Source organism: Tympanuchus pallidicinctus, unplaced genomic scaffold (assembly GCF_026119805.1).
Source record: "Tympanuchus pallidicinctus isolate F22 unplaced genomic scaffold, pur_lepc_1.0 scaffold81, whole genome shotgun sequence".
NCBI classification, from domain to species: domain Eukaryota; kingdom Metazoa; phylum Chordata; class Aves; order Galliformes; family Phasianidae; genus Tympanuchus; species Tympanuchus pallidicinctus.
Window position 1 is genome coordinate 77,717 of NW_026294804.1, and position 24,598 is coordinate 102,314.

Consider the following 24,598-nt stretch of genomic DNA (forward strand, 5'->3'; position numbering starts at 1 on the left):
GTCACAGGGCTCAAGCCGTTCCTCAGAGACTGTGAGCAAGGGCAGGAGAGCAAAATGAGAGACGCCATGATCCTCAGGGTATCTCAGCCTCGCAGAGAAATTGTGACTACAAGCCTTGGAGATACAGCTGGGCTGCTTAAGAACACTGAGCATCCACAGCTCACCCACACCTCGATGAGTCGTGTCCACAGCTGATGTCCACAGCTCCCTCAGATGCTAGAGTCAAGCTCAGGCTCACCCAGGCTGTGTCTATCCCTGAACTGCTCCCTTTTGCAGTGAAAGCTGGCAGAGCTGGGCCCATGGCCACCTCGTGAGCTGGTCGCAGGGTCCCTCAGTCAAGCACAGGGCAGGAAGGAAGCTGAGACCCTTATAGGACCTCTATAGCTGAGACTCTTACAGGTCATTTCCAACCTTGTGATTCCATGATTCTGTGATTCAGTCGGTTCCTTGCTGCTCGCTCCCATCAGAAAGGTCCACGCACTCCTTGGGAAGCACAATGTCACCTGGGGAAAAGAGAAAGCAGGAACAGGCCATGCAGGTGGCTATCACCCAGCAGAAGGCCAGATCCTTCCGCCTGATATCTACTCCTCTTTCCAGTCCTGATGTGGCCCAGAGGATGCACAAGTATCGGTGCTTAGCAGCAGGACTCAGGGAAGGATCTGCAGAATCGGAGCTGATTCAGCTCTCCAGCCTGGCAAAGGAGCAGAGCCGTAGGGCTGCCATGAGCTGCAGGACTGCCCTGCTGTCATTGGGGTGGTGAACCTGAAACCAGGTGGCTGGCAAAGTCCCGTCTTGCTGACTTATCCACAGAACCCCAGGGAAAGAGAGACAGGCCCTGGGCTGAGAAGGGCTTGGGATACTGGTCCAGGAAAAGGGCGCAGCTCACAATCGTTGCTCAGCATCTCCACAGGACCACTACTCACCATCAAGATGCTGTGAAGTCCAGAGCACAAGGCAGTGCTGAGACAGGGAGCTCACAGCAAGCCCCCAAAAGCTGGGCAACACCTGCAGGTGGCACATGGACAGTGCAGGACGGGTGGTGCAGTGGAATTGCCAGGTCACAGCCTGAACCACTGCGTGAGCACACGAGTACCTCGAGCGGGGGAGCCTTCCTCTCTCTCCATCTCAGCAGTGCTCCCAGCAGCACACACACAGTCAGTCTGCACAGCTCTCCCCCCCCCACCCCTCAGCCCCCTCTCACCTTTCAGCACACCGCAGTTCAAACGCAGAAGGCTGCATTCCTCAGCTCACCACTTTCTGCCAAATTGTAGCTGGGAGGGATGAGTCGATTCCTCTTTCTTTGATATCCTGTTCTATAGCTCCTCTATCTCAAATCAAGGCTCTGTCATCGCCTTGTTTGCTTTACAGGAGGGAAGGGGCAGAGGACGTCTGTAACAATCAGAACGATCGGTGCAGTGGAAGGAGGTGTAACCACAAAGGGACTGGCACAACAGATGGTGTTACAAAGAAAAAGGAAAAGTGCTCACCTGTCCCTGAAGATCCAGGCTCACAGGGAAAACTCCACAAGGGAGGGATCTCCAACCAGAGATCCTTGCCCAGTGCAGGGTCAGCCCTTCAGTGAGGTCTAAGAGAGGGGCAGCCAGGCTCCACTCATTCCATCATACAACTGAACTGCCCTCACCTGGGCTCCCAGGGCTGACTGGGTCCTTTCCCCAGATGCTCCATCAGTGCTTCAGGCCCTGACTCAACACTCACCAGACAGCATTTCTCAACAAATAACAGCCAAAGCGGGAAATGGTTATTCCCCTGCTCTCTTCCAACTGCCCGTAACAATCCCACCTCTGCTGTGCTGGTTGGCAGAGCTGACAACAGGATCTTCTCACGAGCCAGCAGGATGAGGAAGTGAGCAGAGTTTTTGGAAACGGGCCTGCTGTCAGGGTGGGAGTCTGGGCCTGCCCCAGCACCATGCATTGTGGTGGCAAAGGCGTTGCAGTCAGTGGAGAGCTGGTGGAGGAGAAGCTTGGATGCCTGGCAGTTTGAAGGGACATGAGGTAGCTGCACCCATCACAGCCATGGGCAGTGCAGACAGATGGCCATCAGACATGACGTACAGGGTCTTCATGACTGGAGCTTCAGGGGATGGCCGTGGTCACTGTGGAGAAGGGAAGAGTGTGGTCAGCAATTGTGGAGACAGGGCACCTACCCTGGGCAGCAGCCCCTACTTCTGTAGGGGTTCCAGGCTGCACAAAACACCCTTTGTCTCATTTGCTCTTCAGAGTGACTCAAAATCGAACCCCAGCACTGTCAAAGCCTGTGCAGAGCACAGCAAAGGAACCCAAAACCTGTCAGCTCCCTTCCCAGACCCCTCACATCACTCAAAGACCTCTCTCTCCCTTCAGCAATCCCACCCTCTCCCCAGGGGGCTGGGACCAAAGGGCTCTTCCTTGGTCAAGAACTCTCCATCCAACTCCCAGAGCTCTCCCACAGCTCCGGCATCTTCAGCTTTGTCATACCAGCAGTGAAGTGCACGCACCCACCTGCCACAGCTTTGCAAGAACGCACAACTCCCTGCTGAATTACCTGATGGGCCAAGTATGTCAGACCAACAGAAAGAAAAGAAGAACAAACAACCGAGAGATGGAGAAAAAGGCCCTTAATAAACCAAGGACCTTGGGGCTCTCTCATCTTATTCACTGGGACGGGCAGACCCTTGGGAAGGAAGGGCACTGGGCTGCAAAAAGCCCATCCATACAGTCACTGATCCTGGGGATGGGAAACAACGGGGATGGGAAGGATGTCTGGGTACGAAAAGGCAAAGCACGGCAAGCCGGGGGGAAAGGGGCTGAGCCCAACGGTCACAGAGCCCCCGTGGGGGGAGGGGCTCCCCCAACTGCCACTCTCCAGCTGTCATGGCAGGTAAGGCAGCAGCTCCCCCTGCTCTGACGCTCCAGCTGACCCCAGCGCCCCACATCTCACCCCTGGGACCCCACATCTCAGCCCAGAGCTGCAGAAAACACCCCTGTGACCCAGATCGCACCCCAGCACCCAGATCCCACTCCTGTGACCTGGATCCCATCCCAATGCCCCGGCTCTCAGCCCAGCGCCCCGTCTGGCATTTCCCCACAGAGAGATTCCCTCGAGCGCTGACGGTGCCTCTGACACCCGACGCCACTTTCTTTGACGCGACTGTGCCGCCACCGGACCCCGCCTGGATGCAGCCCACCGTCCGCGGACCGATGCCGGTACCCCCCCAACCCTTCCCTGTCCCCACTGCCACCCACCTGGCACCTCAGCCCTCTGTCTGGCCCGGGCTACCAGGTGCCTGGGGACAGGCAGCGCAGCTCCCACCCGGGGGGCCGACCCCAGTCCTGGCTCAGCTGCCACCTGTGGGCCTGACCTCAACTGCAGGGCTGCACTCACCGGTGCTGCTGCTCCTACCTGGGGGGCTGCACCCAGCTACGGCTCCCCCCCCCGCCCCTGCTCCCTGCTCAGGACGTCCCCTGTCTGCAGGGACGCTGCCAGCCCAGCGGCCGATGGGGCTGTGGCCTGGGGCCGTGCCCCTCCACGCGGAGCCCCCGCAGCCCACAGGCACCTACCTGCCACAGGCCCCCGGGCGCCCCGGCCCCTCCCCAGCTCTTTTGCAGGTACCCTCCCTGCAGGAGCAGGTGCTCCCCGGGCCCTGCACCCTGCCCACCACCTGGGAGCCACCGATGGAGACCTTCCAAGATGCCGTGCTGCTCTCGGAGGAACAGGGGCACCCAGCGCCCACCGACGTGTGCCCCCACCCTGCCACGGCTCCGCTCACCTGCAGCACTGCCTCGCTGCAATCAGGCCGTGAGTTCAGGGGCTGCAGGGCAGGCGGCAGGCTGTCTACTCCACGGGGCTGTGGGAAAGCTGGCACCGCCCCACTGGGGATGCTCTTGCTTTTCCAGCAGCCACAACGAGCGCAGACACCCCGGAGGAAATCGCCGAGGACATCGCTGAGCTCCTGACGTGGATCAACCAGGGTGAGTCTGGGGGCAGCAGAGCTGGCGGGGGGGTGCTCGCACCCAGTGGGCGCGGGAAAGCTGGCAGTGCCCCACGGGGGATTTTCTTGCTTCTTCAGAAGTGACAGCCAACCCAGGCATCCTGCACGACACCGCAGACATGGACGATCTGCTCACGTGGATCAACAGCGGTGAGTTTGGGAGCAGCACAGCTGCTGGGGGCTGTCTGCTCTGAGTGGCTGGGGGAAAGCTGGCATTGCCCCACTGGGCATTTCTTCCATTGCCCAGAAGACAGACCCAGCACCAACAGTCTTGCCGGCCATGTGGAAATCGACCGTTTGCTCACCTGGATTGAAGGTGAGTTTGTGGTCTGCACAGATGACCGGTGGGTGTCTGCACCAAGCGGGGGTGGGAAGGCTGCCATCATCGTTCCGGGGGATGTTCTGCTATTCCAGAAGCTGTGAGTGCTCTGGACAGCTGCAAAAGGGAAGAGCTGACGCAGCGCACCACTGCCACAGAACCACCGAGCGCACGTGCCTCCAGCAGCCTCAACTCCTCTTCCATCACAGAGCTGCCTCACTCCCCCAGGGCCAGCCGGGAGCTCAGCAGCGACACAGATGCTGAACCTGGGCTCCTCAACAACTCACTTGGGCACCAGGCAGCATCCCCTCAGCTGCCCGTGCCAAGCGCCCTGGCTGCTCCCACACCGCCATCGCCAAACCATGCACACCTGATGGAAGAGGTGCTGCGAAGGCAGCCCCGGGTGATTCTCACCCGCCTGGCACTGCCCAGCCCACTGCCTTCCCCCACACCTCCATCGCCCAGCACTGCACACCCGATGGCAGAGGTGCAGCAGAGGCAGCCCCGGGTGGTTCTCCCCCGACTGGCACTGCCACGCGGCTGCATCTCCTGCCGGCTGGCAGACCAGCACCACGGGGACAGCACCGAGCCAGCCAAGCGCCCCGTGCCTCCTCTGCTGCGCACTGGGCGGCTCGTGGAAGAGGCGCCGCACAAACAGCCCCACGTGCTGCTCAGGCACCTCGCACTGCCAGCCGGATGCATCTCCTGCCGGCTGGCAGACCAGCACCACGGGGACAGCACCGCGCCGCCCACCAGCCCAACGCCCGCCTGCTCCACCACCAGAGGCCAGAGCACCGCGCACAGGCAGCACGCTGGCAGCATCCCAGCCACAGACAGGAAGCTGCCACGCTGCCACCGTGCGCCACGCCACAAACGCCGGCGCTAGGCCAAGCTGCCGCTGTCAGCACGGCGGCCAGCACGAGGACTCGGGACGCTTTCTGGGCACAGTGCAAACCAGCAACAACCCTGCCAGCAGCAGCAGCAACACCAACAAACCAAGGAAAAGAATGCACCGCCAGGGCAAAGCACAGATGCCCACCCAGTCTGGAGCAGGCCAGAATCTTAGCATCCGTGCCTGGGAGGAGGAAAGGGTAGCTACTGGGTGTGCTGCTTCCTCCAGCACAGATGCAATTGCAGGGTCGCCAGCCCAGAAGGAGCCTGAGGCTGCCAGTCAGAGCAAAGCATCTCTCTGGAGGAAGCCAAAGCACTTGCAGTCATGCCAAGGAGGAGGGAAGGGTAGCTACCGGGCACGGATCTCGCCTGCCAGCAGAGGGGGAAGGAATTTTGTGGGGTGGCAATTCTGGGTCAGAAATTGAACTCTGATAATATTGTACTCCAAAATTGCTGGAATTGGGAGGAAGGAATTGCTGGTGTGGGATTTTAGGGAGGCTGGGAAGTTTTTTGGAGGGGGAAGAAAATATTGGTGGGAGGGAGCAGGGGGGGCTGTTAGGGGCCCCTGTTGTTAGGGGTGGGAAATGGTCGGGAATATTGTCATTTATGCACTGTTTTGTACATTGCACTATTAAATGTTCTGCGTTCCCTTTGCTACACCTCTGCCTGCAGTCGTTCATGCAGCACCAAAGCCCCCCCAGGTCCCCGTGCCCATCTCTGGGGATGCTGGGGTGGCTGCAGGCAGCCAAGAGCTGCCGCTCCTCCAGCTCCTCCAGGCTGAACATCTCCATCGGGGGCACCGACTTTGCACAAGGAGAGTCGAGGCAACGCCGAGAGGCAACGGGAGCTGACTGGGGAACTGCAAAGAGCACCAGGGGGCGTGGAGAGCTTTGCTCAGCACTTGTGGGGTTGGGGGGCTCAAACGGTACCCAGGTGGCACATTTTCACCTCACTGACTTCCTGTTCTCCAACATCTCACCCAAGGCATTCAACAGGCCCTTTTTTCCAATGGGGGCAGACTCTCTCCTTGCGGCTGACCTTCCCCCCCACCTCCCCAGGCTGCCCATCTCCCCCCTGGGCGCTGTGTTCCCCGCATTCCCACCCTGAAGCTGTCGCTCAGTGACACCTTTGTCACCCACACACTCTCCGTGGGTCCTGAGGAGGGCTGGGTGGTGTCCCGTGAAAGCAACCCCAGGGACAGCTCTGCTCCCGAGCCCTGGAAGTCACAGCTCCTGGAAAAACACCTTCAACGCTGCTTCATCTCATCACCTTGCCACTCCACCGGGGCGCTGGGTGGAAGCCAGCTGCTTCCCCTGCTGTCTCCACACTGGGCTCGCCTCTCTCCCTGCTCCTCACCCAACATCCAGGACTGCTTTTTACCATGCCCTTGCTCAAGAGCACACAAGCTACGCAAGCACACCGCTCTCCCTACAAAAAACATGGCTCCTAGGCACCTGCACTGCAAACCGATAAACAGGCGTTCAAGTCTCACAGGAATCACAAAAACTGAAAACATACCCCAGGCCCCCGTTTAGCAGTAATGCTTTGCTGAATTTGGGCCCACACTATGATTCCAACTCGTCACCTTCCTGCCTTCCAACTGCCTGCACTGTGCTCTGAAGCCACGATCCAATGCCTTAATGCCCTTATGTAACAGCATCCACTTCATCAAACACAGAGGAAGGAACGTCTCAGGAATGTACATCACACACCAGCCAGGCTGCTAAGGACCGGCAACTCTTCTGGGACAGCTTCATCAAACCTTTCTGGATCAGCCTTGCTATCACACACAACTCGTCCCATTACTGCTTTGAGGGCTCAGAGCCTGAACTCCACTAAAAGGCCACCTGTCATCACAAAATCAGGCACACCTGATACAACCACACCACTAAGGCTGCTCTGCTCAACTCCACTGCTTCCCAGTGCTCGCTTAAAAAATAAAATCCACCCAGAGCATCAAACACCAACACGGTTCAGTGGCACAGCCCAGCACAGAGCTGCGATCCCAAAGCCATTATAAGGTTTTATAACAGTGCTGTGTGGGACGATTCAACTGCTTCAAGCTCAAACATGATGCAAGGGATTGATTAATCCGTACATCTCAGTGACCTCCAAACCTGATGTCTTGGAAAAAATGAACAGAACAGACCATCTCAAAGAGCAGATATTCAATCTACACAACTTAATCCAGCAGGCAGTCCTGTGGACAAATTCTGTGCTGGCAGCAGAGTCTTTTTACGACCATTGGGAACATTCCCAGTAACAGAGCTACCACAACTTGGGCACTAAATACACAGACCCACCTGGGACAACAGCAAGTAAAGAAGCAACTTACCCTCCTCCCCTTATCCAACTTCACTCTCACATTTACAAGTGAAACTGCAACGTTAACTGCCATGAAAACATGAGGGGATAAAAAGTCATCTGGTATTTTCCAGGTAAGCCACCAAGATCACAGAAACCCAAGTTGTAAGCGTCCACAAGGATCACCAAGTCCAACCTGATGCTCCAGGAAGGACAACCCAAACGCAGATGGTCTTTCAGCTGCAGCAGCTCAGGACCAGGCCCACAGCCCTGGGGAGCCTGGCCACAACCACTGGTACCAGATGCAGCAAGCACAGGGAGCAGGCAGGTAGGCACAGCAAGCAGCAAAGACCAACCTGAGAGGGGGCCTGCTTACAGAAATCAACCCGGGGCCTGCCTACACAAAGCACACACCTTGCACTCCAGTAAAGCTCCACCATTTGGACAGCCAAAGCACAAACTGCCATTTCACTTCTCATGGCTCTTCCCTGAACTCCCAAACAAACAGTTACTTCACGTCCCCTATCGCACTGCAACTGCTCATAATCAATCATCAAGATCATATCTTGCACCAACCACATAAGCAGCTCACTTCTGCTTGGTGCCAATGACATCCATTCCCACTGCGTCCCTTCATGTTATGAAAATCACAGCCGGCTTTCTGACAGCCTCCTGCGTGATTCCCCCAAAAGCACCCAGCACTTCTTCTGAAGAGGGAAAGAAAGGAAGGTTCATGGAAACAGGCACACAAGGCTTGCAAGAGATGCACTGCTCCAGATCACAGACAGGACCACCAAAGCGCCGAAACACAGCTTATCACTAAAGGAAACATTTCAGAGCGTAGTCACAATTTCCGCACAAGCTGTCATGATTCAGCATGTGCAGTTTTCTGATCGTTCAGTAGCAGAAGGCAGATGCTCGCACACATCAATCAGCAAGCACTTGGATGAGCCAGCCCTCCGGTTTTCACAAGGACACACATGGTTACTGCCGGCTCTGACAGCTTACCAGGAGAGGCTGCAGTTCATCAACGTGGACCTCATTCCTCCTATCAGCAGCTACTCCTGAACTGACCTTCATTCATACAGTGACACCACCAACTTCCAGCACCAGCTCACCTGCAAAACACAGAAAAGAAAGTGGGACAACAGCCAAAACAGACAAAATATGTTTTAACATTCACTAACAAAAAAAGCAACGACAATACAGATGGGCAGCAGCAGCAACACTGCAGTATGTAAAGAAACAGAAACCTGGCTTGGAGGCGACAGGCCCCCCCCCCCTTTGGAACAGAGCTGACAGCACCCCCCCTCACCCCCCTCTTGGCCCAGAGTCGACAGCTCCCCCCCCTTCGCCCCCCTTCGCCCCCCCTCCCCCCCCCTTGGGCCCAGAATGGCCCAGAGCCGACAGCCCATCCCCCCCTTATGCCCAGAGTTGACAGCAACCCCCCACCCCCCCATCCCACCCCCTCCTTTGGAACAGAGCCGACAGCACACCCCTCCCCCCCATCTTGGCCCAGAGCAGCCCAGAGCCAACGGCTCCACCCCCTTTAACCCCCCTCTCCCCCCGCCCCTGTTTGGCCCAGAGTCGACGACTCCCCCCCTCCACCTCGCCAACCCCCCTCGACCCCACCCCCACCCGTTTTGCCCAGAATGGCCCAGAGCTGACAGTTTCCCCTACCTCCCCCCCCCCGCCCTCCTCCCCCCCCTTCGGCCCAGAGCCAACAGCTCCACCCACTCCACCCCTCCACCTCGGCCCCCTCATCGACCCCCCCCCCCCCCCCCCCTTCCAAACAGAGCCCACAGCACCCACGGCACCACCCCCCCCCCCCCCCCCCCTTGGCCCACAGCCGACAGCCCACCCCCCCCTTGCCCGTGTGTGACAGAAGGCACAACACAAAAAGCAAATTAGAAAGAAAGCCATCACACACCTAGCAGCAGAAGCACCAGAGCAACAGCAATACATTACAGAGGCACAAAAAGCACTGCTCACCATCTCCAAGGATTCACCCACACAACAAACTCCACAGCACAGAAGCTGCCAGAAGCAAACCCTTCCCCCTGGCCACTCAGCCCCTACAGGAGCTCCAGGAGGGGCAGCCAGGCTCCGCCCCTTCCAGCCACCGAGCTCCATTGCCTTCAGCTGTGCTCCCAGGGCTCACCGGCTCCTTTCCTCAGCTGCTCCCTCGCTGCTTCAGGCTGGGATTCAACACTTCTTCGACAGCAGAGCAAAGGAAGAAATCGCAAAGCAAAGCTAGAGACAAAATCCAAACAACAAAGAAAGCTTGCAGGATGCTAGGAAATAACAGAAAAGCACAGGCAGAAGGCACAAGGCAGGGTTATGTCTGCGTGTCTGTCTGCAGGAAACAGCTGCAGATGTTCAGTGCTGCTCCATGCACCCATCGCAGACAGCTGCACACAACAGGGCTCCAGCAGCACTCACAGCTCCTGTCAGCTGCACTATTAAAGCCATATGACAAACTTCCAATTCCGTGTTGCAAGTGCTTTAAAGAGAGAAGCACTGAAGCTGGCAAACGCACCATGGCTCCAGATAACAAACACCAAGTCCAATGGCACTTCAGGCAATCAGCATCCTTACATTACGCCACCTCTTTTAGTTTACCCAGAGAGGCTTCTAGCTCCTTTACAGCTTCTTCTCATTCTTGGGGTTGGAAAAACCAAGGGAAAAATGTTGAAATGGTGCCCAAACCCGTTCAATTTTCACTTCATCCCGACTTTGCCCTGCAGGTGGGGTTTTGTTTTCCTTTTTGGTGTTGCTCAACAGGTGACTAAAGTGACTGATGCAGCTTTGAAGTTGAATCGTTCCATCAAACATGCTGGTTTTCTTTGAAATCTCTCCCTGAAATCCATTAATTTGTACCTACACTGTAGGAGGGATTTTACCAGCCCAAGCTGACTCTAGGTTTGGATTCAGCTGTAACTCCTTTCTCCCCCTGAGAAACACAAGATCTGCGCCTCGCTGCCAGTGTCAGAACAGACCTGGGCACAGGGAAAGGAGCCAGAGAGTGTTTCCTCTGCTGCACGTTTGATTCCTCGCCAAGTGAAAACAGTCATGTCTTTGAGGTTTGAGAACAGCTCTCTGAATTCAGTGACACAAACTTCTGTAAAGACTTCATTCTTACTTTCACGGCTTGGATTTTCACTTCTGTCTGACTGCCTGCTGGGCTCTCGTCTTCAGCTCTGCTGCCACTGCCCCAGGCGGATGGGGAAGGAACCTGCAGAGGGTGTCCTGGCGTTTTCTCCCCAGCAGTGGGTTGATTTTCCAAGTAGTCACACGTTCACTTTCCAGTTCAGTCTCACCTATGATGCCTACTGCAAAGAACAAAAATTAGTGGAAAGCAGATGATGATGTAGCTTAATGTGGACACAGTTTCCAGCACGTACATTAGAATGTAACCTAATGTATAATCAATGAATACACAAATGTTATAATTGAAAAATACCCAGGAAAGTTAGGCTAAGTCAGATTATTGCAACAAAAGGATAATAAATGGAAAATGTCCTGTCCTCTGGCTGCCGCCTCTTGCCTTCTGCAGGCCTTCTTTGATACCTATGAAGCTTTAGTGAGGCTGCATCAGTGTGAAGCACCGGTAAGCTGTGGAGCTGTGAAGGGGAGCCGTGGCTCCAGGACCTCAGGAGGGGCTGTGCGTGCTCTTCAATGTGCGTGCAGTCTGCTTGTGCTATGGCAGAAGGGCTCTGACAGCTGGGGCCATGTTTGTGTGGTCAGGAAAAGTGGACATGAACACTTCTCCCTTCGGAAAGATTGAAAAACAGAGCCTCTCGTTGCTGCTTACTGGATGTTTTTCATCTTTAGAAACACAGGTGTTTGAATCATGCTGTTTTTCAGGGGAGATGTGCCAGAATGTCTCTGATGGACTATTTGCTGTGCCTTTCTACCACCAGAAATGCTACTCATGTGATAGTAGCTCAGAAAGACTGTGCTGTGGATTTGTCTCCTGGACTCACGTGAGAAGGATGGCTGTGGAGATGTTGGTCTTGGGGCAGGAGTTGTTACAAGCTTTTGAGAGTGGCCTCCGTGTGTTAGGAGTGATTGTGGTACCACTGCTCGGTCAGTTGGAGTGCGTGAAACAAGTCTGAAGTCTCCTTTTAATGGAGCAATGGGAAAGGAGTCTATGGATTTGAGAGCTGACTTTCAGTCTTGGGGCATTTTCCAGGAGCTGGGGCGAGGGGTGAGGCAAGGAAAGCTGTGGTAGGAGGATGAGGTGTGGGAATAGGAACGTCTTCCATTGAGAGCAACTCCTGCTGTTTGCTTTTTGACTTGGAATGCATGCTTTTTTTAATCGAGAACAAACTCTTTGTGCAGCTTGTGAATGAATTCATTCACTCCTGTTACTGTTTGGCGTTCTTCTCTACACGGAGCTGCAATTGAAATGGACGCCTCTGGTCTGGTTGCCAGCCCCCTCCCGCATGCTCAGATCAGCCAAGTTTGCAAGGCCTGGCTCTTGGTGAGTTGTGCCCAAGGTCAGACGGTTGGCTCTTCTCAGCCTTGAGATGTGTTTCCCAGTTGCATGCTGTGCTATTCCTGTTGTGTTGAGCTCTTGAGCTGCAGCCCTAACTGGGGATCCAAGTAGACTGACACAGAAGGAATGGTTGAGACCTATGTGAGCTTGGATTGGAAATGCGGTGCCAAGGGCTGCACAAATGTGAGACAGTTGTGAGCGTAAGGAAAGGCATCTGCTGGGTGAGGGCTTTGCTGGGTGAGCGTCACCGTGCTGAAGAGCAGGCAGCTGTTGTCCTAGCAGGCAGCCACATGCATGGGGATTGGAAGCTTCCTCTGCCTTCCAGCTCTTGGCTGCTGCTCTGAGAGTGCAGGTTCTTGCCCGGAGAGAACCAGCAGCAGAAAGGATCCCATGCGTGGCCTCTGAGCCCTTTCAGACCAACCAGCTGGATTAGCGTGGCTGGGACCTTGGTTTGGAGTTCACCCAGCAGGCTTTGCCCAAAGCAGAATGAGCTGTGGGCACAGCGTCCAGCAGTGGAAGTGACCGACAGCTGGAGACAGCAGCAGCCTGAGCGGCGCTCTTGGGGGAAATCCTCACTGAGCAAAGGCCCAGAAGAAGAGAGCAGCTTGTCCCTGCCTTCACATAGTCAGGTTTTCCTTTCTGATCTGTTACCCCTCAGGCACTGCCTACAGCTGTGTGATGTGCTCTGCAGGAAGTGCCGATGTTTCGCATTCAACCTTGTCTTTCACCTTGTTTTGAAGCTTAGAGGCACCCTTAATTTCTGCAGCCCTGAGCTTTGTGCCACGAGAGCTCTCCAGCTTCTACCCGTGATGTGAGACTGTAATGTGTCTACTCTGTCAGGCTCTTCTTCTCTTTTCTCTTTTAAGGTCTCTCTTTTCAGCACCTCTTTTAAGGTAGGAAAATTCCTGTCTGGGCCAGGAGAAAAAGAAATGCAGCAATCTTCCCTGCACTGTTCACTTTGCCTGAGTTGCCAAGTGCTCCTCGTTTTTCTTGTACCCTGCAATTCCAAGTCCATATTTTCCCCAAAGCAAAAGAATTCAGAGGGAACCACCTACAGTTCAGTAAGCCATTTCAGTATTTATTTCTGACTGTGGCAATTCCTTCAGTTCAGAAGTCACACTTAATTGACGGTGCCTGCTTTAATTCTGACCAAGCTTGCAGTGGCAGCTGGCTTCCCAAGGCTGCAGTACGTGGTGGTGGCACAGCCGTGGGCTTCTGCATTTGTGCCAATGCCACATTTCCTTTCTCTGTCTCGCAGGTCAGCTGGCGCTAGAAGTGGACGGCATCCAGTGTGAGTGAAGGTCAGTGCAGGAGCAGCTGCTGCTGGGAGGAAGGAAGTGCAGGCTGATGGACGCTGACGCATCTCCCGGCACGGCACCAGAGGAGGCAGCAGTGATGCTGGGGGGCAGTTGCAGAAGAACACGAGGAGCTCCTCAGCAGGAAGCCACAAACCTGCAGAAAGCTGCAGCGGACTCAGAGCACGCGGGGATGCCCAGGAGGAAATGCAGGCCCAGCGTTTGAGCAGCGCCTGGCCACGGAGTGCTGCGGCCCAAGAACCAAGCTGTTGTGCCTTTGCCCAGATGGCTTTCCAAGGTGGACTCGTCTGTCCTCACAAAAACCAGAGGGCTGACTCGTTCAAATGCTGGCTGATTGCTTGGGAGCCCAAATCCTTCTGGCCTCCAATCTGGGGGAGCCTGGGGGCAACATCTCCTGGGTCTGATCATGCAGTGCGTGAGCGAGAGGATGACCCAGGCTGGTTACACAAGAGTCATCTTAATTTCTCTGTTTTGTTCCTTCAGATAACCCCATTGGGCGGCCCTCATGTTTTCTTACAATTCAGTACCAGCCCTGGTGGCTTTGGGCCAGAGCCCAAAAGGCTGCATGCAGCCCAGGGGCTCACAGCCACAGCCCCAGTCAGAGAGGCTGGCACACGCCCTGGGCCTAAAGATGCTGCCAGAGAAGCCGGGAGTGGCCCTGGGGCCTAAACACACAGCCAGAGAGACTGGCACCGGCCAAGGGACCTGAAGGCACAGCCTGAGAGCTGTGAGACCACTACGAGGCCATACTGCGTTTTTACTGGGCTGCCCAAGGTCATCTTCACTTCTCTGTTGCTTTACTTCAATTAACCCCCATTCAATGAACCCCATTCACCCCATTGGTGAGTCTCATGTTTCCTAAAACTTGGATCTGGGAGGTGACCACTCCTTTGCCTGTGATGCAAGCGCAGCGGTGATGCAGGCACTTGCTGAGGTCACAGTGGTTGCCAGGCTGGGAGCGTTTGTGCCCCAGCTGGAGCAGAGCTGGTGCTCTAGTGAGCGTGCTGCACACGGAGACTGAGCTCTGTGCTTTTCGAGAGAGAGATCCTCCTTTAGAGCCCACTGGGAGCAGCGCTGCGGCGTGTGCGTCAGCTGGGCACCGCTCCGGCTGAGCAGGCTGACCAGGTGAGCTGGGTTGGCGCTGGCTGGGTGCTGGGAGGTATCAGCAGAAAAGCTGGGCTGGGGAGGAGTTCCCAGGTCAAACGGTGCCCTTCTGAATGGCTGTACCCAGGGGATGCCCAGCAGGTGTTTCAGCAAACTGCGCTGAAGTCTCAGCAGAGAGCCAGGTGGGGGCATGGACGGTCAGCACACGTGTGGGGGAAAAGCGGACCTGGGGGCACTTGCTGACAGAAGCCGTGGCAGTCAGGCACCAGCTGCAGCTAGGGATGGGCAGGCAGTTCTTGCAGCCAGCTGATTTCCAAGCATTGCCTTCCTCAAGAGACGACATTGCATAGCAGAAGAAAGCTGGGAAAATGCTTCTTCCTCATGATTTTTCCCTTGTTGATGCTTTCTGTAGGTTCCTCTCCAAAAGGAGAACTCAGGAATCCAGGCAGCTGAAGATTGCGGCGCTGCAGGCGATGTCAAGTAAGGAGTTTGGAGTGCAGGAAGGGGCAGTGAGAAGTGAACTATCAGTTGTGTTTGGGCTGTCAAAGTAGCATCTTTCTGTTTTCTGGGGGGACATGGGCTTACTAGGCAATACTTGTGCTGCCTGCTGGTGTCTGTGAAATCAACACACCATCTGTTGTTGTAGGGACAAAACCTGTGCATCTGTGGAACGGTGCGGGGCAAGGAGGGAAACGTAAAGCCTCCGCAGGTAAGAAGCTCCTGTGAGCTGTGGTGTGGGCACTGCCTCTAAACAGGGCTGCATGAAGGGCTGCGTGTGATGGAGGGGAGAGCAAGGGACTGCAGTTCTGTGCTGACTGCAGAAGTGGCACAGGGCTGCAGCAGCAGAAAGGCAAATTGCCAAAACTGCTGCTGAAGACCAGAAGTTTGTGGTTGGCAGTGCTCAAATCTTCCTCCCAAGAGATGCTCTTCATGTCTTTCTTGTCTCCTTTGTGTCAGAAGCTGATGCCAGTGGCCTTCCTCTGAAGCGCAGCCACGTGGAAAGCCAGGAGTGTGGCACAGCACCCAAGAGAGGTACAGACACACAGCAGGCATCTGGGTTTGGGGCACTGTCTTTCTAGTTAGGCTTTCTGCCTGTTCTTTCCTGGGACTGTTCTCATTGCGTGGGGTTGCTTGGGGTTTTAATCCCTGGGATTGACAGTTACCTCTCCTGTCCTGATTTATAATGGGATCCCAGCGTTCACCCAAGATCCCTTGCTGTGAACATGGTACAGGAGAGCAGGCATTGACTCTTTGGGATTTTTTCTTGCTGTTCCCAGCAGTGGCGAGCAGCTCGGATGTGCCGGAGGACATCACGGACATCCAGGGTTTGCTCTCTTGGATCAATGGTGAGTTTGGGGCTGCAGAGCTGCAGGTGCGTGTTTGCACAGAGTGGGTGTGAGAAGGCTCTCATGGCCATTTGGGGGATGTTTTTGCATTTTCAGACGTGGCAAGAGCTGCTGAGGTCCCCCAGGAGAACCCCAGCAGCCCTGCCCCCGGATGTCTCATCGCTGAGCTCCCTGACAACCCTGGGGACAGCAGAGAGCTCAGCACACAGGCTGCTACCGGGACGCCCACCGACCCCTTCTGGGGGCTTCCTCCATCCCCCGGGCTCCTGTCTGAGCTGCAGTGCGGGCTGTCGGAGCTGCGCCCCGTCGTGCCACCAGCGAGCGCCCGGCTCAGCCCACGGCCGACCACCCTGGCCGTCAGCGCACCTCCCTCAGCGCAAAGCGCACAGCCCACCGAGGAGGTGCAGCAAAGGCAGCCCCAGGAGGCTCAGGCTCACTCGCCCCCGTCGCCAGGCTCTGTCCCCAGCCAGGTGGCAGAAAAGAAGAACAGGGGCAGCACCAAGCGGGGGGCCAAGCGCCCTGCGCCTGCCGGCACCCTGCAGAAAGGGGAGAGATCCCAGCAGGAGCAGCCCACCAGCAGCGCTCCTGCCAAGAAAAGGAAGCTGCCGCCCCGCGGGGAAAGAGCAGAGAGGAAAGGCCGCAAACAGCCGTGCCAAGCAAAGCTGTCTGGGGCCGGTGCAGGAGCCAGCGAGCTGCGCAATCACCTGCAGCAATGCATCCAGGCCGTGCACCCGCTGGGGCAGAGGGTGACTGCGGTGGGCCCGGTGCGCCAGCCACCCTCTGTGCAGCCCCAGCCCTCAGCCAGCGCTGGCCCTGCTGCCCTCCAGCCCCAAGACAGCCATGCGCACAAGGCAGAACCAACAGCTCCAGGCAGCACGGTGCAGGAGGAGGGTGCTGCCAAGGAGGCGACGCCGAGCTGCCCGCGCCCGTCCCCGCAGAGGAGCTCGGCGCTGCAGAGGGACCCACCGCCACCACCACCACCACCAGCGCTGCACCAGCAGCAGCCTCAGCCCCGGCGCCCCGTGGACTTTGTGCCCTGCGTGGGGCCGCAGGCGGGTGGCGGTGTAATACCGCTGGTGATGGAGGAGTCGCTGCCCATCACAGCGGAGCAGCGGCCCGAGCGGGAGCGCATGAAGAACCTGGCCCAGGAAGAGCGGCAGCGGGCGGCCCAGCAGATGAAGATCGGCCCCGTGCAGTTCCTGGTGCAGCGGGAGATAGACATGGCCATCGCCGACCAGTACGGCTACCCGTAACCCTGCGCTCCTCGCCGGCCCGCAGCACCAGGCAGCAGCGGCAGCGTTCCAGGGGCCCTGCCAGCGGCCCCATCTCTCCCCTCCACAACCAAGCCGTCCTCCGAGTCAGCACAGCAGTGGGATGGGACGTCTGGGAGCACAGCTGTGGTGGGACTGGAATTTTAGCATTACTGTTGTTTCTGTTTCTCCTTGTAATCTAGGATAGGTTATTACAAGCTTTGCATTCCATTTGCTACGTCCCTCTGCCTGCAGTCATTTGCGCCGTGTCACAGCCCCCAGCTCCCCATGCCTGCCTCCGGAGCAGGACGGGCACCACGGATGGCCCATGGTGTCCCTCAGCTGCCACCAGCAGCCCCAGCCCTCCTCTCTCCCTGCAGTCCTTTGTGCAGCTGGATGCAGAGGGTGTTTCACAGAGCTCCCTGCGCTGCCCAGTGCCGTGAATTGCCGTGCGGATGGGCAGCAGGCAGGGCAGATGGAGGGGAATGGCCCTGGCTCACTATGGCCAGAAGAGACTCCAGCAGGGGCAGTTCCTGTGGAGAGATGAAGCAGGGGCAGCAGGGCCTGCTGTGCAGACAGACATAAAGATACCACCCATGCCATGGCTCTTCCGCGCCCACCTTGTTTACAGCACCATTTAGCATTCCCCCCCCCCACTAATATTTATAATAGTTAGCTCAAAAAATCCAGATTGTTTTTAAATATTGTTTTTAATTAAAAGACAACCCTGCAGCCAGTGCTGTCAATCTTTTTCACTGGACTGGGAGCTCCTCCTAGCAGTGAATTCTCTCTCTGTACCATTGCTTCTGCAGCAGTTACTGTTTGCCTCCACATCCCTCTGGGGTCCCTGCATGTGTCCCTTTCTGGAATCTTACTTCTCATTGGGAAACACCCTCACACCTTTCCTCTTTGCTTTTGTGTATGGAACACCTGTAATTTGTTCTCCTTTGCATGAACTTTATTACAACCTTTGGGCTGTAATACCCATGACAACGAAAACACAACTTGCGTTTTAAAGTGACGCTGCTGTGTTTTGTACCAATGTCCAGATCAGTGCTCCTTTGGTCTCTGAGGTAGGACATAATAACCGGTCCTGAGGTAGGGTGAAGGGGAGCGGCGTGAAGCTGTGTGCGTTCCCTGCTGGGGGGCCATGCTGGCGGCGGGGGGTTGGTTTGCTTTTTCTTGGCAGGGTGGGCAGGAGCTCTGGGTTAGAGGAGCATCCCGACGGCACGCCTGGGATCAGCAGCTCTGCCACAGGAGGAGGTGAGGCTGCACGCCGAGCTGCAGGAGAGGAAGGGGAGGAGGTCTCGGCCCAGCTCTGGACGGTGCTCTGCGGCACTGGGCAGCTCGATCCTGGCTCAGCAGTGGGATCACGCGAGGAGCGGGGGAGGCAGGGAGGGCACTGCCAAACACAGCTGGGGTGTCTCTGTGCAGTTTTGCCTCCCCGGGAGGAACCCAGAGCTTCCCGGTTTGTTTCTGCTCCTGTAGCATTTGTATGCAGTGGGAGCATAAGGTTCTGCTGCCTTCTTCTTCTTCCGGCCTTTGGTATCTTCAGGGGGGCTGCAAGAAAGAAGGGGAAAGAGTTAGAGAGTTTAGATTGGACGTATGGAAGAAGTCTGTTACAATAAGGGTGGCACTGCAGCACAGACACTGAGGGACCCTAGGGATCTCTCGAGCCCTGAGCACTGTGTGTCAGGGCCTGGGGATAGATGGGATGGAGGGCGCCATCCCTGCCCCGTACCAGGGGGACCATTGCCACCCGCAGAGCTTCCCTCATGCTTTGGACAGCTGTGCAGAGGAGGAGGGTCTCGAGGTATCCTAGGGATGTGATCAGCTCTGACATCCTCCAGTGATCAATAAAGCCCTCAGCAGAGCCACACTCTGTGTCTGCGTCCCCATGCTCAGCAGGGGCTGTTCGTGTCTGCTCCTGCCTGGCAGAGGCCACCTCTACGTGGTGGGAGGGGTCCCCAGCTCCATACCCCACACCCCATGTGCTGCACCCATGGGCCTCTCCATCCCTTCTGTGCTGCCTGCTCCAAAAAGGACACAGCTCCCCATGCTGCCAAGCAGCCCCAGTACCCTCCCTCTGCTCTCTCCCAGTCCCTCCTTCCAGTTCCTCCCAAACCCTTCAAATCTCCTCTCTGATGACCAATGACGCCCTCTGCTGATTAGCAAAGCCCTCTGACCTCACTGAAGATCCCTGATCATCAGTGGAGCCCTCTGACAGCCAACAAAGCCTTCAGTGACCGCTGACGCTCCCTGGTGGCAAATTGAGCCCCCGATGATCAGCGGGCTGCTGTATCACATGCAGGAAAGGGAAGTGAAGGGCGAGAAAGAATATTTTGACATCATTTGGTAGACAGCATGGTTTGCTCATCACAGAATAAAGATTTGTGTGGATTCAATTAAGCACCGAATTTGGAGAGAAGTGTGACTGCACCACACCTGTGTGCGCTGCCCGCTGCCTGGGACCGGCTGCCTGATTCTAAGCCCTCCTCCAAGAGGCTCAGCTGCTCCTCAGCGATGCCGACCCGCTCCTCGTGGAGCTGCTGCTGGCCGGGCACTTGGACTCCGCTTGGCTGGGCTGCACTGCAAAGACACTGGGTCACAATCCAGGCTGGGGACTGCGATGGCTGCTGGGCTCAGGTCAGCATCTTCAGCAGAGCCAGGAGAAACGAGGGCGGGACGGTGGATGAGCTCCTTATCCCCATCACTGTTGTGCTGTGGAAGGCAGCCATCAGACCTGCAGCGATTCGTGCTTCCTGAGAGCTCGGCACTGAAGGAAGCACTCAGTGCACCACCACTGGGCCTGGGTCAAAACCACTGAGATTCACCTAGGAATGAGCAGATACACGGGGTGAGTGTCAAGTGTGCAAGTAGGCCACGCCACTGGGCTGATAACCAGAAGCTCGGTAGCACTTACAGTCCTGTGTCTGACTGCATTCCGTATCTCCAACCACGTCCTTGCCCCAGATCGGGGGGGTGGACAGTCCATTCCTGGGTGGCCCACTGCGCAATGCAAAGAGTGAGCCCCCGGCACACAGCCCAACTATCTGTGCAGATGTTCAGGATGCCATCACCGGGTCCCTCGCTCACAACCATCCACACGGCTCGCAGTTCTGCCCGTTGCCTGCTCTGACCATCCCCCTCGTCCAACCAGATCGTCTCGCTGCAAGGATCGTACGCTGCTGCTCTCCACTCGCTCGGGTTGCCCTTGCTGGACCCATCTGTGCACCAGGCATCTTCAGGGATCGGATATTTTCCCTCCTGAACGGGACTCTGCTCTGGTGGAGCGACCAGTCTTTCTTTTGCTGCATCACTCCCTGAAGCTTTGGAGACAAAAGTCAGTTGAAAGACTAGAACAACACAGAGCAGGAGGGGGAAGTGCAAGTGCTCGCCCAGAGACAGAAAAAAGGTTGATTCAAGTATTACAGTATGACAATCATGCACTGCAAATACCCCAGTCAAGTGAAAATCTGCAGTCAGTACAGGAAGCCTGAGGTTTCAGCATTCGCAACAGAAGCCAGCTAACAGAAGCACTGCCGGAGCTGCATCTGCCTGTGCCCCTTCTCTCATGAAGCCCAACACCAAACATTTGTGCTCAGCTGCTACTTTAAAACACCACAGTCACTGTTCCAACAGCCCTCCTGCTACCTCTTCCATCAGAGCTGTGCCTGCAGACCCCAGGCAAGGCCGGGGTGCTCTGCCTTATCCAGAATAACAAAAACATGCAATGGCAGGAAGAGAAGAAGTTTGCACCTGCAACGCCCTGCTCATTTCTCTCTTCTGCTATTTGGTGCACTGCCAATACATGACCAGCCCCACCACTCCAATTTTTCTTTCTGAATTAGCAATAAGGCAAGTAAGTGGGAAGCAAAGGCATCTGGCAGTGATGCCAGTCAGCTCCTGCAAAAAGCAGCTCACCTCATACTTGGGGCCAAGTGAGAAACAGAAACACCCCGACCTGTTCCTGATCACAGTGCAAATGTGAGCCCTTTTCACACTGGAACCCTTTGGGCATTCCCTCTTTAGAAACAACAGCAACAACAGCATCACTGGAAGCTCGTTGAAGTCCACAGACCAAATCACCAGAACAGAAACAATGGGAGATGGCAGAGGTCTCAAGTAGCTGCAAAAGGAGCGTTAGGGCTTCAGGGCGGTTGGTTAGTTTGGTTTGTCACAGCAGTTAAGAAAGCAGGGAAGTGAGACAGCTTTGTATTAACCGAGTTCAAAACAGACCTCAGAGCTCTGATTCCGGCTGGGAGCTCTGTGCACCGTACCCAGCACCAGCCATCTGCCTGTGCCTTGCAGCACTTTGCTCCAGCAAGCAGGCCGTGCACTTACTGCATTGTCTCTGCTATCTCAGACAACACACAACAGCATCATTTTAACCCCAACTCCATCCTGGATGCAACCCCTGGGTGTGTGCATGGAGTCCAACTCCTCATATTGTGCAGAGCACGCAGTGCCCTGCATGATGCCACAGAGATCATCACTGGGACAAACCAACAGTAAACCAAAGCAACCGCTGCGTTTAGAGTTACCAACACTAAAGACAGAGGTGCTCACCACACTCAAATCCCAGGCTGGTTTTGGGCATGCGTTCCCATCTTTGTCTTTCCCCATCGTTGTTTAACTCTCACCTCACTACTTACAGCTGTGAGGGCAAATTTATGCCACCTACTTTTACACATCCAACAGTCAGCTAGCCAAGACCCAGCTAGCACTGTCTAGGCTCCCTGTGAAGTTAATCCAAATAAATATGCATCTCCAGAAGGAAAATAACTACAGAGCTGTGGCTCCAGAGAGCAACTCCTACCAGGAGCTCTGCAAAACACTCGGATCCCACATCCAACCTATTGCTGCCGTGTCAGAGATGAGTCTGCACTCAGACGCTCCCTTCCCAAATCACACTGCACAGCTGTTTCTCTCCTGGTGCTGCCTTCATGCAGTGAAGTCACCTCTCCAAAGCTTCAGGCCTTCACGCTCAAGCTTCCTCAAGCTGCCAGCTTGGCATTCCGTCCATCTTGGGTTCTACTGGTGAAACAGCAACAGTGGCAACTACAGGAGACGTGACAGGATTTAAAGTTTAGAAAATAATGACAAAGAAAACCACAACACAACAGTCAGGTAACGGTGACCTAATCTCCTAAACTGTCTTTCTGCCAACCACAACTTCAGGGTTTCAGAGACCTTGGTGCATTATCAGCTTGCTCTAAAAATGCCTTATCTGCAAACCAGAAATGAGCATATCGCAGCTTTCAGACAAGCACCATCCAAAACAAAAGGGAAGAATGCCACAAACTTGCATCCCCTCCCCTCGCCCCCCCACCCGAGTAAAAAGCCAGAAACTTTATTATTCATACCAAACTCTTATACACAAAAGCTCCTATGTCTTTTAAAATATCTTAGCTCTTAGTCCATCACAACAACAACGCGTCACACAAATGGGCCCACGCTCAGACCCCTGCAATACAGACTTAATCTTCAGTGCATTGTGCTAGAAAAGCGTTCATTTCACTGTCACTTTGAATCAGGTCACGAGAAGAGTGGTAACACGACAGCCAGAATGCTGAGAATCAGCTGTGGAGAGGAAGTTTTGGAAACAACACGCCATAAGAATGACAGGCTGTGAAAACGCAGAAAGCTGCTTGCTTGAGACTGCGCTGCTGCACTGAGGCAGAAGAGGCCACACTGAGCAAAGCCTCTGGAATTCCCTGAGGACGGCACTGCAGCGGTGAGAAGGAACTTGGGAATGTTGTACACTCAGAGCTAAGCAGCACTCGAGGGATTCTGCAGCAGACAACAGTTCAGGCACAGGGCCTTGGAAGAAGATCTGAAGTGGAGCCTGTATAACAGAGTTAAGAGCCAGAGCCAAAGGGCACCGAAAGGGAAAACACTGCAGGGCAGCGGGAAATGAGATGAGCAGCAATCCAGAGACCACTTCAAATCTCTTCAAAATATACAGAGCTACTCATGTAATTACACACTGGACACAGCCAAGAGCAGTTTGGGTTTGCTCTTCTCTTCCCTGTTTCAGCTCGTTACATTTGCACATCGTGTTACTGTTACAAAACAACAACAAAACCCACCCAAAAAATGCAACTAAGCTGAACAAGGAGTGGATCAGTGAAGGAACAGAGCCATGGCAGCTGTGTGCTGCACCAGCCCACCCTGCACAGCCACGGCGTCAGCACTCAGCCACAAGCCACCGTGCTGCTCAGCGGAGGGCTGAAGCCCTCGGTTACGCTGCTCACAAGGGGGTTTCTACTGAAAGCACGGGAAGCAGCAGATGTGCAGGGAGGAAAAGCTCCTCCGTCCTTAACTATGGCTCACGACCAGATACGTGACTGAGAAATTGCACTGTGATCCCCCAGAATCAGTAACAAGCAAAGCACGTGGTCATTCTTACAGGAGGTCCAGAAATGAAAGAGCAGCGTAAAAAGAAAAACAGAGGTGAACAGATTTGCTTCAGTGCTTGTTTAACTCAGGCAAACCTAATGTGGAGAAGAAAACTGAAGTTTGTAACTGAGCTTGGAGGGACTTACTAAACAGCAGGTCAGCCTGGATCCAGCTGAGCTCCTGGATCAGCTGTTTTCTGTTGGCTCAGTCTCCTGTGAAAAGCCAAGAGCAGAAATCCAGCTCCAAGGGCTCAGAAAGAATGAACGATAGAGAGCCCAGGCCACCTGAATTGTTTGTTTTTGTTTTGTTTTTTTTTTAACCAGGAAAGATGTGAAGAACAAGTTGTTCCAAAAACTGTCCTCAGTTTTCCTTGTTCCACTACCAAGACGACAAAAAGCATCAGCTTCTCTCATGTGCGCTGAGTTCAGTACCTCAAATGCTGTGGACCACTGCCATCGTTTGACAGAAAACACGTGCTTAACACAGAACATTCCTTTCCTCCAGCCAAGCATGAGCAAAGCCTCTCGCCTCCCTCACAATCCTCCTCCTGAATTGCAGCCCTGAGCTCCCTACCATGCTGCTGCACTCTGCCAGGTGATCATTATTCAGCAGAACTGCCATGGGAACAGAGGAAGACACTTCTCATCACTTCCCAGCTTCCAAGCACACATGTTTTAAGTCAACTGTTTGGCTTTTCTCCAGCTTTACTCCAAGCCTCAGGCACAGACGACCCTGCATCCGTCTGGTCTTACTAACGCTGCTAATGCAATATTTAAAGGCTGCTGCATGAACAGGAAACTGGGATCTATTTGTGCCCACAGGCCCCAGGCACCATTCCTCAGCTTGCTCCAGCAAGCAAATCCTTTGAGGAGTTGGCCGGGCAGGGCTGCTTCTGCCACCAGCTCTTCCATGCACCTTTCCTGAGACACAAGCCTGTGAATGCTGACACACATGAGTAATTCTGCTCAGCTGGGTAATCCTGGGGCTTGCTCTGGCAGCCAAAGTACACGATTTGAACCAAAGGCAAAAACCTCTCATTCCATCCTTGCCAGACCTCTGGACGTAACCTGAGACTCTTGCACCTGAGAAGGGAAGACGTAATAAGCGTTTTTGTCTCGCTCTCCCCATCTCAGAACTGGAAACACTGCTGAACAGCCACGCATTACAAGTTCTCAGG

The 24,598-nt window shown here is 55.3% G+C and overlaps 2 protein-coding genes across 2 annotated transcripts in view; one reads left to right on the forward strand and one right to left on the reverse strand.

Moving 5' to 3' along the window:
- Positions 1-1,939: 1,939 nt before the first annotated feature.
- Positions 1,940-24,598, reverse strand: part of LOC128074159 (uncharacterized) — a 40,495-nt gene continuing 17,836 nt past the window's right edge. The window contains exon 7 of the mRNA XM_052669749.1: positions 1,940-2,113. The gene's annotated coding sequence lies outside the window, so the exon portion shown is untranslated. The remainder of the gene's footprint in view (positions 2,114-24,598) is intronic.
- On the forward strand, positions 14,718-17,547 carry LOC128074163 (uncharacterized). The gene is made up of 5 exons (XM_052669751.1): positions 14,718-14,903; positions 15,070-15,132; positions 15,381-15,455; positions 15,701-15,769; positions 15,866-17,547. Exons 1-5 carry the CDS (start codon positions 14,792-14,794, stop codon positions 17,020-17,022), a joined length of 1,476 nt encoding a protein of 491 aa, XP_052525711.1. The 5' UTR covers positions 14,718-14,791; the 3' UTR covers positions 17,023-17,547.